At 43.0% G+C, this 16,750-nt stretch overlaps 1 protein-coding gene across 3 annotated transcripts in view; it reads right to left on the bottom strand.

Annotated features, from left to right (window-relative positions):
• Positions 1 to 2,057: 2,057 nt before the first annotated feature.
• ERG (ETS transcription factor ERG) overlaps positions 2,058 to 16,750 on the bottom strand; it is a 137,431-nt gene continuing 122,738 nt past the window's right edge. For all 3 annotated transcript variants that reach the window (XM_075334980.1, XM_075334979.1, XM_075334981.1), the window contains 3 exons: positions 15,265 to 15,315; positions 14,990 to 15,037; positions 2,058 to 8,601 (listed from right to left, as the gene is read on the bottom strand). In XM_075334980.1, the coding sequence (XP_075191095.1) occupies positions 8,081 to 8,601; positions 14,990 to 15,037; positions 15,265 to 15,315 (620 nt within the window). In that variant the 3' untranslated portion in view covers positions 2,058 to 8,080. The remainder of the gene's footprint in view (positions 8,602 to 14,989; positions 15,038 to 15,264; positions 15,316 to 16,750) is intronic.

Below are 16,750 nucleotides of genomic sequence, written 5' to 3'. Positions count from 1 at the left end.
TAATCCTCCTCAATTTAATCTGCACATTCACTGAATCTTTAGTGTTTCCTCCACGTTTTGTGATGTTCTCTCGCCAGAAATCTTACTCATGAGCCACATTTAGTTCTGAGAGAGGCTGACGAGCCACATTCAGCTCTGAGAGAGGGTCATGCATTAGATCCATCTACAGACCTCCTTAGAGTAGTGAAACCCCAAGCCCCTATTACTGGTATAATGGCAGCCAAAGAATTTCCACAGAAATCACACCGAGGTAGTAAAAGTGCGGGACATAGGGAGGAGTGTAGGAGAGTCCCCAGTGGTAGTGACAGGCAGAAGCACCAATTGTTGACTGTGACCCTAAGGGTCACCCTTACAATCGCGGACACGCAGGAGCCTCTAAGGGATTGGCTAACTACCTCCCCAGGAGCAGGGTATAGTCCGGCCGGTCGGGGGTAGGCGTCAGTTTTCTCCTGGATCCAAAACCTGAAGGTTCCCTCTGCAAGACTGAAGGTCAGTTGCGCCCTCAGGATTAGGGTATGTCTGGTTCCTGGTATGAGCACGAACGGGGGAACGCCGTCACCCGTGGTCCGTCATATGCAAAAGCAGTCCCTGTGGGTGGGATGGAGCAGCCTAAAAGACTTTATCATAAAGGGTAAGAAAAATATATGAGCACTCACCGGTTGTTTGCTGTGTGACTCATCGAAGCATAGCAGGTGTGCGAAACGATCGTCGTCTACACGTGCTGCCTGTTCCTTCCCTCTCCCCTCCCTGCACAGCATGTAACTTCGATGCCTGAATAAAAGTTTTTTTTCACACAGCAAACAACCAGTGAGTGCTCATATTTTTTCTTACCCTTTATGCCTTGAACTCATGTGGACTTTGTATATGAGCACCACGGAGCTGTGATTATCCTGGCAAAAAATAGTTAAACGCATTACCGGCAGAGTTTGCAGCAGTGACATGCTTGTTTGTGAACTGATCCTGAATATATAGAGTAGTGCCCTGCCTGTTTCCTTCCCAACTTTCCCCCTAAAAGACTTTATCATCTGGTCTGTGCTAGCGTGATGTTAGACAAAGGTTTGAGGGGTCTAGCGGTGTCAAAGTGAACCCATGTAACAGTAGAACGTCCGGCCTTTAAATTTAATGCTGAGGTGGAGTTGAGAGAGAACCCCTATGGGACCATGAATGGTGCCCGTGTGATGCGATCAGAAGTTATTCCCGAGATTAAGAACAATAAAGTCCGGTTGGTTGCAAGAAAAAACCATGCCTCTGATTTATTAACTGTGAGCAAGAATGAATTGTTGCTTGGACGGTTGCTAAGTCTTCCTTTAAGTGGCGCGGTGACGGGAAGAAGGCAGGGGGACTAACAGTCAACTGTGCTGCAGCCTGTTGACCCCTGAACACATGGCTACAACTGCCTGCCCCGTGCCCGCTCACATCTTTATTTCATGGTGTCAATCACTGGCAGCAATGTATAACAGTGTGCCACAATTCCCATAATACCTCTTTGGTCTGGATCAACTGCAACATTGTTGTAAATTCTCACATTTAATCTTTATGCAAATTCGACTGCAAGTGCACTGGGGGATTATTGGTGCACTTGCAGTACATAGCCCCTCTAGTATTTTCTATACCCAAAGCCAACCTCTGCTGCTTCATTGACAGGGGAAAGAGAGGCTTTGATGTGTGACATGACTTCTGTCCCATTGTGAAATCTTGAGCACGTGCTACTCTTCTATTAGCTTGAGCAGATCACTCAAGTGGTTTTCGGACAGAGCAGAGTTGATTTAATATACCAGTACCAGAGACCCTTCCTCTGCTGTCAATAAAGGAGCAGAGAGAGACGTTAGGCAGAAAAAAATAGAAATGCGGCCATTGACTGCAAGTGCATTGATATGCACCCAGTGCACTTGCAGTCTAGTTTGCATATAGTTAGGGAAAAAATAGATTTCTTAATAGTGGCACAAGCGAATTAGACGTAAGAGATATGGCTGCAATGAAGATAGACAGATAGGTAGATAGAAATGATATAGGCCAGATCCGCCATAGTGTAAAGTAAAACATGTGGACACCGCATGGTTGTTTTGATGATTTTATTGGTTTAGATATTGAATTACTTAAATAATAATTAGTACTGCTGCTTTAAGACAAAGGTTTTTTTTTCATTCTTTGAAAACATTTAAGAAGCTGCCGAAACTGCAACAAATCTCTGATTAGTGTTAGGTTTTGGTTAAGACGTTTAACTAAACCTTATTACATAGTAAATACAAATGTAGTGGTCCATAAGACAGAGAAGATACAACTGGTATACTCAGTACACAGCCGCATTTACAATCCAGGAAAAAAATGTAGTCGACCGCAGAATGTTTTAGCTTTTTCATTGATTTCGGTTTGGGTATCTGCCTTCTGCCACATCGGAAATCAATGGCGCCCTATGGTGAGCGGTGCAGATACTCAATATCATAATATCACAACGAGGAGGTCACCCTCCACAGATATTCTAAAAGTAAAGATGGGTGATGAATCATGGAGCCATCCATTTTCAATGTATTTATGGGCAATTGGTGAGTAGTTGTGAAATTCGTTGGTCAAGAATCAAGATCTCTCCATTCCCCTAGGTAGAGTGAGCTTTGAGTAACCTTGGAGCTTGGACAAAGACTTCAATGAAGGTTCCTTATCCATGGAAGCATGTAGCCACCAGGAGAGGAAAACCATCTGACCACCACCATCGGTTACGCCATTGACCACATTGACCATCATCACCATCTTGGCCCTTGTGTCCAACCAACAAGAGTTGCATAAAAAAAAAAGAATATAAAAAAGTTTCCGCTGCTGGCCACCATTTTTCCGGTATTGTAAGTGCTCTGGATAAAAGGCACAAGTTCTAGAAACACAACGCATCTGCTCGGGGCTTTTATTTCATGCCAAGTGTTGTAGAAGAACCGAACATCTGGATGACACAGGATAAAATCATTGTGGTTCTTAGGTGTGAAAGAAGGTTTCAATATTGGGACTAACTGTTTTTTAAAGCCAAGAAAGGATTGTCCTGGGCCGAAGAGCGCCACACTTGTCCATAGGTTATGTTTGGTATTGCAGTTTGTTCTGAATCAAGCGAATACAGCCAAGATACAATATCAGACAAGACAAATGGAAATGACTGGGGCTCGATGCGGAAGACCCATTATGACAAACCTATATGAATACTTGTATGGCTTTATATTTTCATAGTCATTACCCCTATGTTTAGGGATATCGCTGGATTAGGGGGTCCTTCCTTTAGGGATATCGTTGAATTAAGTGGCTCTTCCTTTCGGGATATCGTTGAATAAAGTGGCCCTTCCTTTAGGGATATCGCTGAATTAGGTAGCCCTTCCATTAAGGATATCGTTGAAACAGGTGGCCCTTCCTGTAGGGATATTGCTGAATTTGGTGGCCCTTCCTTTAGGGATATCACTGAATTTGGTGGCCTTTCCTTTAGGGATATCACTGAATTTGGTGGCCCTTCCGTTAAGGATATTGCTTAATTAGGTGGCCCTTCCTTTAGGCGTTTTCCTGAATTAGGTAGCCCTTTCTCTACAGATATCACTGAATTAGGTATCCCTTCCTTTAGGGATATCTCTGATTTAGGTGGCCCTTCCTTTAGGGATATTGCTGAATTAGGTGGCCTTTCCTTTAGGGATAACACTGAATTAGGTGGCCCTTAGTTTATAGATATTGTTGAATTAGGTGGCCCTTCTTTTAAGGATATCGCTGAATTAGGTGGCCTTTCCTTTAGGGATATTGCTGAATTAGGTGGCCCTTCCTTTAGGGATAACCCTGAATTAGGTGGCCCTTACTTTACAGATATTGTTGAATTAGGTGGCCCTTCCTTTAGGGATATCACTCAATTAGGTGGCCCTTCCTTTTGGAATATTGCTGAATTAGGTGGCCCTTCCTCTAGGGATATTGCTGAATTAGGTGGCCCTTCCTTTAGCGATATCGCTCAATTAGGTGGCCCTTCCTTTTAGAATATTGCTGAATTAGGGGGCCCTTTCTTCTATAACACAATCATGTATTCCGTCAGATCTTCAAGGAGTCACCAGATTCATTTGTTTTGATCCGCTAAAAGGGATCATCTACTTAGAAAACCCATTTTCAATACCCCGTTAAGGAGTTCCGCGGGTCCTCCATTTAGGATCTTTAATTCCATGTCAGGGCAAAAAACACTTACACAGAATATCCCATAATTTTCAGGACCTAGCATGTTCGTGCATTACCTGGCTAGCCTGGTAATGTCAACAGGAAAAGTGTAATTCCTCATTTCTCCTCTGGAGGCACTGCAGGGAAATTAAACACTTTCTGGTCACAGTTGATCACCGGAGGTCTCTGCAGTGAGACATCTCATTAAAAAGCTTAGTTAGAAGGGATAATAAAAAAATAAAATCCCATGAGTGTTAATAGGAATGAAAAACCTTTAAATAGGGTCAACTCAATACATTTTTTTAAGTGGTAGTTAAAAAAAGTTAGTTTATCTAGGGGTAAATTGATTTAGAAACCAATTTTCAATGTTTTTTTTATTATATTCTATCAGAAGCCTACATATCCATATAAATCTATATATTCCTCTATAGTGTCCTCCTGTATTAACTTTATCTACTAGGGGCACAATAATTATTATGAGGTTTAAGGCACTTATTTGGTATGTCTTCTACTTGCATGATTTATTATGATTATGGTGTAAAGAATATGCTCTGTAGGACCAAAACAAATAGGCTGGTATAAACTGTTGTATATTTTTACAAGCAAGAAAGTCCTACTTACATTTTTTTGACCCACTATTTAGATACAGTATATGCTGCTGCTGATCCTCCTGGTCCCTCTACTGCACCCTTTTGTCTTGTGGTATTCTCTGACTTTTTTTGTGCAAAATTCTTCAAAATGTGGTTCATAAATTTTCCATAAAATCAAGAATGCTTCTATTTTTGTCTTTTTTTTAGCAAATCTTTTGAAAAGTCACAATATTTAGCAAAATTGAAAACTCGAGAAACCTTATCCTCGTGAGGGGGTTGAGGGGTGTTTCTGGTGTTGAGAGGGACTGTGCAAAAAAAAAAACCCAACATGTTGTCTAAAACATCTGCAAAAGCAAAATTGTTGAATAAAAGTAAAAATAAAGTTTAAAAAAAATAAAGAATAAGGTGCAAATACTAAAATCACTAAAAAAGAGCAAATGACTCCAAAAAAGTGGAGGGATGGCAATGAAAATTTTGGCGACCATTGATTTTTATTTTTAATTTTTTTTTACTACCGTTTTGATGAATTGAACGCTGGTGTGAGATGCTCCAAATTTTGTGAGGAGCATTCAAAAAGAACACTGGTAAAAACTGTTTGATAAATCGAGGCCAGAGTGTCACTTTCTTCACCTAGAACTGGTCATGCTGACTACATGAAGTTGGCTGGACTACTAGATTTCAACATGACCAGCCAATGATCTAATACATATAGGGGCCCCCTGACTGCCTATCAGTTGTAGATGTTGGAAAAAAGAGGGATTGGGCATGCTGATTTCAACAGGTCCAATTCTTTGTTCTTACAGAATGTAAGTCAAGGAGAACCTAAATGAGCAAGTAGGACTCAACAACTATGTTCTCAGTTGGGGAACCAGGAGGATCTGTTGGCCTGATTTTGGTGAAAACAGAGTGGTCCCATCTGGACAATGAGTGACTGAAGCATCGGCCACCAGCACTTCTTGATATCAACATGACCAGCCAATTATCTAATATAGGAGCTTCCTGACTGCCTATCAGTGGTAAAGTTTTGAAAAAAGAGGGATTGGGCATGCTGATTTCAACAGGTCCGATTCTTTGTTCTTACAGAATGTAAGTCAAGGAGAACCTAAATGAGCAAGTAGGACTCAACAACTATGTTCTCAGTTGGGCAACCAGGAGGATCTGTTGACCTGATTTGGACACAAAGAGGGTGGTCCCGTCTGGATAATGAGTGATTGAAGCATCAGCCACCAGCAATACCAGTTGGATTGACATTGGGCACTTGCATACTGAGAAGGGCTTGTCCAGTTGGGACATCACCTTTGTTGATCTGTAAGTTTTTCTTGCTCGTAAATTGCATCTAAACTTAGAGGCACATTTCGGTGACAAAAAGTGTCATCTGGTATCGGGACAAAAATGTTTAGTATCAATTTCCACAATCGATCAGTAGCCATAAACCACTGCTGACCTATGACCTGATATACTCTACTGGGATTGGTTGTACCCCATAGGTAATAATTAACCATATCGGTGGGAAAAATTTGCCTCATTGAAGAATGTTTTTGATTTCTGGCTAACTTTTCTTGGCAGATATGTAGAATGTGAGACATTAAGCATTGCTATCCAGTTTCTTGTAAGTTTTAAGGGGTCGTAAAGTACCAATTGTGATTGAATATTCCACAGATACACTTTTTTTAAGAGAATTGAGGTTGGTCAGATATGAAAAAAAAAGCAAAAAAAAAATAAAAAATACACACTACTATCTAAATCTGATCTGCCATGCTAGGCCAAGCTTATTGTATTGCATAAAAGTTCATCCTAAGTACTAACGTCATACTGTAAACATTAAGCATACAGAGTTTAAATCCAAGGCCACAATGTTTTTGTCATTTGTTTTTTGTTTTTTTTCTTTTTTTTTTCTCTTTTAAACGTCCCTTCTTTGTTTTCTTTGGTTGGCCGAGCTCAACTCGTAGTGTATAAATGCATAAGTTACATATAATTATATAAAAATGAAAAATACCATTGACTTGTATACTTCAACCTGACGAGCGCACAGCGTTCGCGACTCAAATAAAACTGGCACCTGCTCATAAAAAATAAAAAAAAAGTAAAAAAAAAGAAACCCATAGAGTTCTGAATGTAAAAAACTAAGGGAGCTTCATTTATATTCAACCCAATCTCCCTTTACTAAAAAATAAAGCATTGAGTATAAATTCCACCCTGAGAGCACTGGCAGTGAAACTGGAAGAGGCCTTTAGGAGGTTTCACCAATTTCCTCAAATCATCAGTGCCATGTTCAATTTTATGTGTTGCATATGTCGATGTGTTGGGTCAAGCAATTGTAGTACAGCATCCGTTAACGGTATCTAAAATTGTATCAAAATTCTGCATTTTACATATGAATCTCAATAGGAGACTACTTGGCCCCCCAAAAAAGTTAACTTGTATGTTTTTGGAAAAAAAAATTCCTTCATTTACATCAGCCATGGCATCTCTACTGAAAATGTAGGGTGTAGTATACTATATAAACAAATGAGGTCCTGCATTTTCCTTTAAATATCAGATAATTCCAGTTTTACGTCATTAAAGGTAACTATTCGAATTTACACGGTTTCATTATCGTCATCATCTCCTTTTTTTTTTGGTCTTCTTCAATAACACTGGTCGTAGTCAAATATAATACTGATAAAAAATCTTTCCAACAAGTCATAAAAATATTTTGTTAGTTCGTCGTATAGTTTTTGGGTCCACCGCCATCCTGTTTTGAATTTTTTACGTTCCGTTCCGTTCTTCCTTCGATAGTTTAATCAAAACCTTCTACCCTTTTTGGTTCCTTTTTAACACTTTCTTTAGTTCCTCCATAATGGCTCAATCAATCTTTTGGATACATCAAGGAATGTATGAAGTCTTCACAGTTATTCCAACAGTTCCTTTTTTTCCCTTATCAAGTGAAAATTTTACCAAAATTTTAGCCATGATAATTGTGTTGTCGTGTGTTCAACCATTAAATACAGGTAGTTTTTTTTTTGTAAGCTGGTAGCCCCCGTGGTTTTTGGTTTTATACAAGTTTTTGAATCCATAAATCACTATTTTTTGGTCATTTATTCAATGGCCTCCACAATGGAAGCCCAAAACTCATATTGGTCCAATGCTTCGATGTTATCCTATATTACATCATTAGCATGTGGACTTCGTTAGTAAAACTGTCTTCATTGCTAACATCTACAATGTTTTTTTTGCTTTAATATGGCCAATCTCCGGATGGCCCAGGTAACACGTTATGATCTCCTTTCAGAGTCGTTTGAAAATTATAATCCACAGTGATATTTTAATTTTCCCCCAAATTGAAAAAAAAATTAGTAGTAATTTGCAAGATGAGAAGCCATATGGCTAGCGGGAAGTCGGCTGTTTGCATAGATACTCCCCGGTGGCGAATTCCAGTAAGGGTTTGGAGCTGCGAAAAAACTGGATGATGTCACAGGAAGTGTTGGTGGATGGGGAGCAACAAAGTTCATCTTCTGCGGGTGGGCATGGTAAGAGCCCATGTATGGAAGTTCGGAAGGGTACTTGTACATTGAGGACTCTGGTGGGTGAGGCTGAAGGGCTTGGGCGATACCATGAAAGTCAAACTTGTATGCGTAGCGCTTGCCATGGACTTTAGTCATAATGTTCTTGTCATAGTAGTAACGAAGTGCACGGCTCAGCTTGTCGTAGTTCATGTTGGGTTTGCTCTTTCTTTCGCCCCAACGTCTGGCCACCTCATCTGGGTCCGTCATCTTAAATTCGCCATTGGTTCCTTCCCAAGTAATACAGTTAGAGTTAGAACTATCCGATAGAAGTTCTAGGAGGAATTGCCATAGTTGGATTTGACCACTTCCTAAAAAGATCATGGTGGAATAATAAGGAAAATGAAAAGTGTTAGTAATTTGATATAAACTTACTGACACAAAAAAACTTTGTATTCGAGAGTCTTAACAATCTCAATATACTAAAAACAAACAAACAATAAAAAGCTGTGTAGCTAAATATACGGAACAAAAATATAAACACAACGGTTTTGCATTTGCTCCCATCTTTCATGAGCTGAACTGCTCTATGCTTAGCTCAATTGTCGGGATCAGTTGGACCTTCAATGATCTTCACCCGTGTAGACACAGAAGTCTGCATAAGAGCTGGACACTGCAGATCATTGATCCCGGAATCTGGTTGCTGTGGAGGGCACCACCAAAACTTTGCTTCTGCCAGAATACACTGAACAAAATATAAAATGCATCACTTTTGCTCCCATTTTTCATGAGCTGAACTCTAAAATCTAAGGCTTTTTCTCTCAAATATTGTTCACAAATTTGTCTAAACTTGTGTCAGTGAGAACTTCTCCTTTGCCGAAAGATTCCATTCATCTCACAGGTGCGGCACATCAAGATGCTGATTGGACATTATGATTATTGCACAGGTGTGCCTTAGGCTGGCCACAATAAAAGGCCACTCTAAAATGTGCGGTTTTATCACACAGCACAATGCCACAGATGTCACCAGTTTTGAGGGAGCGTGCAGTTGGCTGCTGACTGCAGGAATGTCACCAAAGCTGTTGCCCGTGAATTGACTGTTTAGTTCTCTACCATAAGCCGTCTCCAAAGGCATTTCAAGGAATTTGGCAGAACATCCAACTGGCGTCAGAACCGCAGACCACGTGTAACCGCACCTACCCAGGACCTCCACATCCAGCATCTACATCATCAAGTTCGTCTAAGACCGACCCCCCCGGACAGCGGCTGCAACAATCAGTGCAAAACCAAAGAATTTCTGCACAAACTATCAGACACGGTCTCAGGGAAGCTCCTCTGCTGCTCGTCCTCCTCATCAGGGGTCCCCACCTGACTGTAGTTCGTCGTCGTAACCGACGTGAGTAACAAATCCTCACGTTCGATGGCATGTGAAACATTAGAGAGATGTTCTCTTCATGGATGAATCCTGGTGCTCACTGTACAGGGCAGATGGCAGACATTGGTTACTGGATATGTCACCAATTGAGCATGTTTGGGGCTCTGGATCGGCGTATATGACAGTATGTTCAAGTTCCTGTCAACATCCAGCAACTCTGCAGCCATTGAAGAGGAGTCGACCAACATTACACAGGACATAGTCAACAACCTGATCAACTCTATGTGAAGGAGATGTGCTGCACTGCGTGAAGCAAATGGTGGTCCCTCCAGAGAGATACTGACTAGTTTTCTGACCCCTCCCCCCCAAAAAAATGTAAAACTGCACATTTTAGAGTGGCCTATAATTGTGGCCAGCCTAAAGCGCACTTGTGAGGTGGATGGATTATCTCCACAGAGGAGAAGTGATCACTATCACAGATTTTAACAAATTTGTGAACAATATTTGAGAGAATAAGTCTTAGATCTTAGAGTTCAGCTCATGAAAAATGGGAACAAAACCAAAAGTATTGGGTTTCTATATTTGTTCAGTGTATTGTGGCAGATGCAAAGTTTTGGTGGTGGCCTGCACAACACCCAGCTTCCAGGACCAGCATCTGCTAGTGTCCACTTCTTATGCAGACTCATGTGTCTCCACAGGAAAGGTGATCAGTGGTGGTGTTGCCAAAGAGTTGCCTCCTCTCTGTGGTGAACACATACAAGTAGTGAGACCCCTAGAGTCTCCAAGAGGTCATACAGTATATAACATATTGCTAAAGGGGGTCTGACTGCTTTGACCACAACTCATCCTGGCAATGGGGTTGAGCTTGGAGCAGTCGCTGGGCATGCACACCAAAGCTCTATCCATTCTCTATGGGATTTCACCAAAAAGGTGAGCACTATTCGGCTGTAGCAAAAGGATGCGGCGGGGTTGAGCATGCCGAGCCACCACTCCATTCCGATGACCCATTCTGGAGGTTGGTTGGGAACCCAATGGTCGGTTGGGGACCCAATGGTCAGTTGCGGACTCAATGTTCGGTTCGTAACCTAATGGTTGGACCCCCTCTGATCAGGAAATTATCACGTATCCACAAGATAGATGATAACTTCTAAAGTTGTAGTATGACGTAAGTGGAAATCGGGTATATACCGCGCTGATACACACTGGTATATTAATATGATTCCTTTATTGTTCGTACAGGTCTAGGCGTTTCATAGACATCCGTCTCCTTCCTCAGGACATCAAAGGAACAATAAAGGTATTGTTCCATTTGAAGTCCTGAGGAAGGAGACGGATGTCTCTGAAACGTGCAGACCTGATGAACAATAATGGAATCATATTAATACACCATTGAGTATCAGCGTGGTATATACCCGATTTCTACCTACGCCATACTACATACTCTACACTTCAGGGCTGCAGCTGATACCACTACTGAATGTGTTACACAGGGGTTGTGACTTTCACAACCTGAAAAGGTGAGTGTACCGTGATCCCTTTTGTGTCTGATATTCCTACCGGGTAAGACCCTATTGCGCTCTCTCTCCCACAGTATTATCTATCTGGAACTTCTAAAGTTGGGAATACCCTTTTATAAAACTTTTGAAGTAGCCAAATCCACCAGGTTTGGAGAAGAAGCAGGATCACATATTTTGGGCAACACAGCGTTGAGTAGATAGGAAGCCAACCATAACGCTAAATTTTGTGGTCTCGATAGGAGCTGTATACACAAGATTATTAATCAAGACTATTTGAAAAGTCGCTTTATTTTTTAGTTTCGATGCGATGGAGCAGTTAAACATGTTTTCAAAAATATACACAACCCCTTTATGGAATTAAAGTGTGTCTACCGATAAATGGAAAAACGATACGTGTATGTGTAGATGTGTGATGCCTGACAACCTAAAGAGTTAACCAATCATCCCGACTGTCTTAATCCCTGTTAATCACGCGCAGATGACAGCTGGTTTCGCTTTATGAAATACCAGCTCCTTTCAAGTTGTCATATCAGGTTAGAGTCCCATCTGATGTAAATTAGCGATCGCCGCGTTTCAGCACATTGAATATATTTATTGCTTCTAATAGGAATCTTCAATACTGCAGTTAATAAAAGTCCTTTAATGCAGATAATACATTTTTTTCAGATATTCGGCAATTGGAACCCCGGGGGTCTTAAGCTCAAGGGCGTCTAAGGTCACGGATGAAAGATCTTTCCTTTGTGAGATGTCGGCAGTGACCCTACAATATCCATAGATTATCAAAAGTCATCGTTTTCATGTAGTTTTATTTATTTTCAGTTTTTTATGTCTCTTTAAAAAAATAACCTTTTATTTAAACGCTGATCTGTATACTTTCCCCACGGAACACTGCAGGGTTCCATTAACCCTTTCACCCCCGGACGATGTTACGTTTTCCGTTTTTCATTTTTTCCTCCCCCTTCTTCCAAGGGCCATAACGTTTTTATTTTTCCGTCACTATAGCCATGTGAGGGCTTGTTTTTTGCGGGACGAGTTGTACTTTTGAACCACATTATTTACTCTGCCCCATATTGTATTGGAAGATGAGAAAAAAAAGTTACAGGTGCGGCGAAATTGCAAAAAAGTGAAATTGTGTGATTGTTTTGGGGGCTTTTATTTCCCAAATCTACTATAAGGTAAAACTGATGTGTCGGTATGATTCCCCAGGTCGGTACAAGTTCGTAGATATCAAACATGTATAGTTTTACTTTTATCTACCGTAAATGGTGAAAAAAAATCAAATGTTTGTAAAAAAAAAAACAAAAAAAACAATTGCGCTTTTGGCGCCATTTTCCAAAACCCGCAGTGTTTTCATTTTTTGGGATCTGGGGCTCAGCCATGCCATAAGGGGGCTTTACACGCTGCGATATCGCTAATGCGGAGTCGTTGGGGTCACGGAATTTGTGACGCACATCCGGCCGCATTAGCGATGCTGTTGCGTGTGACACCGATAAGCGATTTTGCATCGTTGCAAAAACGTGCAAAATCGCTAATCGGCGACATGGGGGTCCATTCTTAAAAATCGTTACTGCAGCAGTAACGAAGTTGTTCCTCGTTCCTGCGGCAGCACACATCGCTCCGTGTGACGCCGCAGGAACGAGGAAGCTCCCCTTACCTGCCTCCCGGCTGCTATGCAGAAGGAAGGAAGTGGGCGGGATGTTACGTCCCACTCATCTCCGCCCCTCCGCTGCTATTGGGCGGCGGTTCAGTGACGTTTCAGTGACGTCGCTGTGACGCCGCACGGACCGCCCCCTTAGAAAGGAGGCGGTTCGCCGGTCACAGCGACGTCGCCGGACAGGTAAGTATGTGTGACGGCTCTGGGCGATGTTGTGCGGCACGGGCAGCGATATGCCCGTGTCGCGCAACAGATGGGGGCGGGTACCCACACTAGCGATATCAGGACCGATATCGCAGTGTGTAAAGTAGCCTATAGTTTTTGGGTCCTGAGCTGACATTTTTAATTATACCATTTTTGGGTAGATCCAATGTTTCGATCGCTTGTTATTGTAGTGTTGCCGCAACCAAAAAAACGTAATTCTGACATTCTGATTTTTTTTCTTGCTACGCCGTGTACCGATCGGATTTTTTATTTTGATAGATCGGGCATTTCTGATACCAAATATGTGTGGGTTTTTTCATTGTTTTATTTGCAATGGGGAAAAAGGGGGTGATTTGCACTTTTTAGTATTTTTTTCCTTTCATATTTTTTTTTAAAAAATTTTTTGTACATTTTTTATTGATTTTACTAGGCCTCCTTAGGGAACTTTATACCTGGACTAAACAATCGCTTCTGCAGAAATGTTGATCTCCTGTGAGTGCCAACGCTCTGCCGGCATTCACAGGAAGTGAGTCATGATAGTGACAGGGATCACCAACTGACCCCGCACTGTCATGAAAATCCATTGTCGCCCAGTGATTGCGTCACGGGCCCGCCAATGGTGGCGGGGGAAAGCGTGGTCACCTTTAAGGGGGCTTTATACGCTGCGACATCGCTACAGATATATCGTTGGGGTCACGTCGTTAGTGACGCACATCCGGCGCCGGTAGCGACATCACAGCGTGTGACACCAAGGAACGACGATCAACGATCGCAAAAACGGTGATCGTTGACACGTCGCTCCTTTCCTTAATATCGTTGCTGCTGCAGGTACGATGTTGTTCGTCGTTCCTGTGGCACCACACATCGCTATGTGTGACACCGCAGGAACGATGAATATCTCCTTACCTGCGTCCTGCCGGAAATGCGGAAGGAAGGAGGTGGGTGGGATGTTACGTCCCGCTCATCTCCGCCCCTCCGCTTCTATTGGCTGGCCGCTTAGTGACGCTGCAGTGACGTCGCTATGACGCCGAACGCACCTCCCCCTTGAAGGAGGGATTGTTCGGCGGTCACAGCGGCGTCGCTGACAAGGTATGTGCGTGTGACGCTGCCGTAGCGATAATGTTCGCTACGGCAGCGATCACCAAATGTTGCACGAACGATGGGGGCGATGTCGCAGCGTGTAAAGCACCCTTTAGGCTATGTGCCTACGGGAGATCGTACCTGCGGACTTTTCTGCAAGGGATTTCCGCAGGTTCACGCAGCAACTCCCGGGAATCCGCAGCTATCCATTGCTGCGGTATATCTGTGGAATTGTTGCGGTAAACCAGCGGAAAGTGCAGAATTCCTGCGGAATTCCCGCCCTGTATCTTCATAGTGGAGGAGCAGGAATTCCGCAGATAATTCCGGATGAATATTGGACAAGCAGTTATGTGCGGCTGCGGGAAATCCGCAGCATTTTCTGCAGCCGCAAATACCACAGCATTGATACAGCACTCCCCAAATCCCATAGGATAACATGGGGAGTGTCTGTACTTGCGTAAACCCGCGGATTTATCTGGAAAATCTAGAAAATCCACGGGTTTTCCACAGCAAAATCCACAGTTAATTTCTCCCGTGGGCACAATCGAAGGGGTTAACAGACGCAGGTAGATCTCCGATTTCCTATCCACTCGCACCTGTTACCTGCACATGTTGGCTGATCAGATCAGTGGACATACACCGGAAATAATGCAGGCTCACTGCATGAGCCCGCATTAAAGGGCCATACACGACCAAGGACGTATCTGTACGTACTTGGTTGTGAGGGGGTTAAGTCTCATCAATGAGAACCAGTACTGCTAAAATCTTATTTTTTTTGTATAATAAATATACCTAATATGCACATAAAAAAAAAATTGTCGAAAAATAAACTGGAACCATATGTTATACGCAAGCCATTCTACCCTACTCATTTTAGATGGGTTTTGATAAATGAGGCCCAAATTGTCTTTTTTTTATTCTTTCCTTACCTGGATTTGCAAGACGGCTGCTTGTTGGGCCGAGGATCTGATAAGGATCTAAAATGATAAAAGAAAAAAAAACCACAGCTATATTAATTGCTTTATAAATAATTAATAACATAGAAAAAGGTACAAAATTTAATGGCGGTCTCTTGGGGGTCTTATTTTTATGACACATTGCTTCTTAATTTAAATATTTCCTAAATATGACCCATGTGCCCGGAATTTGGGGTCCAGTGAAGAGACACTGAGGCTGAATTTTCAGCGGATTGGTTTATACACACCTAGCTGGGGTCTGGGGTCTTCTGTTTTGGGCACAGCAGGCGGCTGAGAGGCTGAAAGACATAATTGTTAGCGTCAGATTATGCATTTTTCAGGCAAGAAATCTAGTTTTCTCAGGCACAATACTTCGGATTCAATTGGATTAATTTACGTAAGTGTCATCCACAAGACGTCCGCCTGATGAGCTGATATCTAAGGGTGCGTGCACACAGTGTTTTCTGCTGCAAATATTGGAGTGTTGACGGAAAAAAAACTCTGCGTAATATATATGCGCGTCTGTCGCGGGGTTTTTTTTATGTATTTTTGCAAAAAAATGCCAATGGGGGACAGATTTTTTTTTGTAGTTTTACAGTTGTTTTGACATGGATTTTAGCACAAAATATGTACTAAAATCCGCGTGACATTTCATCCTGGTGAACATGCCCTTATGGAAATTTCTTTTGTGTTAGGTTTGTGTGAATATATGAAACTTTGTAATTAAATCGTTTGCATGCTCAGCAAATTTGTCTATTGTGAAATAGGAAGTGCTAGACAAGGAGTAGGGAGAGGAGGGGTGTGAAGCTGCAGTCTATCTGCCTTAAGCAGGTGTGCTTATGACACTTGGCTCAAATTCTGCTGCCTGCGGGAGCCAAGTGTCATTTTACTGTGATCCGATTCTCTCGCAGGTGCGGAGAAGATGGAAAGATTACTTTCTCCATCTTCTCCAATATCCGTCTCGGTATATATATATTGTCGCGGGCAGAGGGGACGTTCTCGCCACGCTCGGGTCCGGGGCTTCTGCTGCTGCTGCTCGGTGGCTCGAGCGGTGGGCCGGACCCGGGGACTCGAGCAGCGCTCCTCACCCGTGAGTGAAAAGGGGTGGTTTGATTAAGGAGATTGTTTGTGACGCCACCCACGGGACATGGTGATGATGGCACCACCGCTGCTGGTAACGGGGATCACGGGAGAGATGGTAGGGAGCAGCTAGGATGTTGTCCCCTCCGTGGGTAGGGGGGTTGGTGATCCCGGGGCCCGGTGGTGTAACGGGGAGGCTGGATGGCTGGGGTGCAGGGACTGTGCGGCACGGTGCCGGATGGCACTGGTGTACTCACTCAGACAATCACTGACAGAGTCACTGGTAAACCAAAACGGCCGGATGGATGGGTCCCGCAGCCGGCTGCAGCGTTGGTGCTCTCCCCGGACAGCTGATGGTGGCTGTCTTTCCCTGCACCTTTTAGAAATGTTCTGACTCCTGTGGTTGCCCACCGGTAGTCCGCTCCCTGGCGTATAGGTGCCGTAGGAGCCCGTTTTGCCTGAAGGCGCTGGCCCTTGGATTTCTAGCCTGTGGCGGTGGCTGTATATCCTCACGGTGTGGACTGTTGCCTTCTGTCGGGACTTGGTTATTGGGAAACCCCTGGGGTTCCTGTCACATTCGGATTTGACTATTGATGGCGGCTCCAAGCCTGGTCGGGGTCCGATGGCCCTGCCTGTGTGCTTAGCTTCACTCCG

Source organism: Anomaloglossus baeobatrachus, chromosome 2, assembly GCF_048569485.1.
Source record: "Anomaloglossus baeobatrachus isolate aAnoBae1 chromosome 2, aAnoBae1.hap1, whole genome shotgun sequence".
NCBI classification, from domain to species: domain Eukaryota; kingdom Metazoa; phylum Chordata; class Amphibia; order Anura; family Aromobatidae; genus Anomaloglossus; species Anomaloglossus baeobatrachus.
The sequence above is the reverse complement of the archived record's forward strand: the minus strand, read 5'-3'. Positions and strand labels throughout refer to the sequence as shown.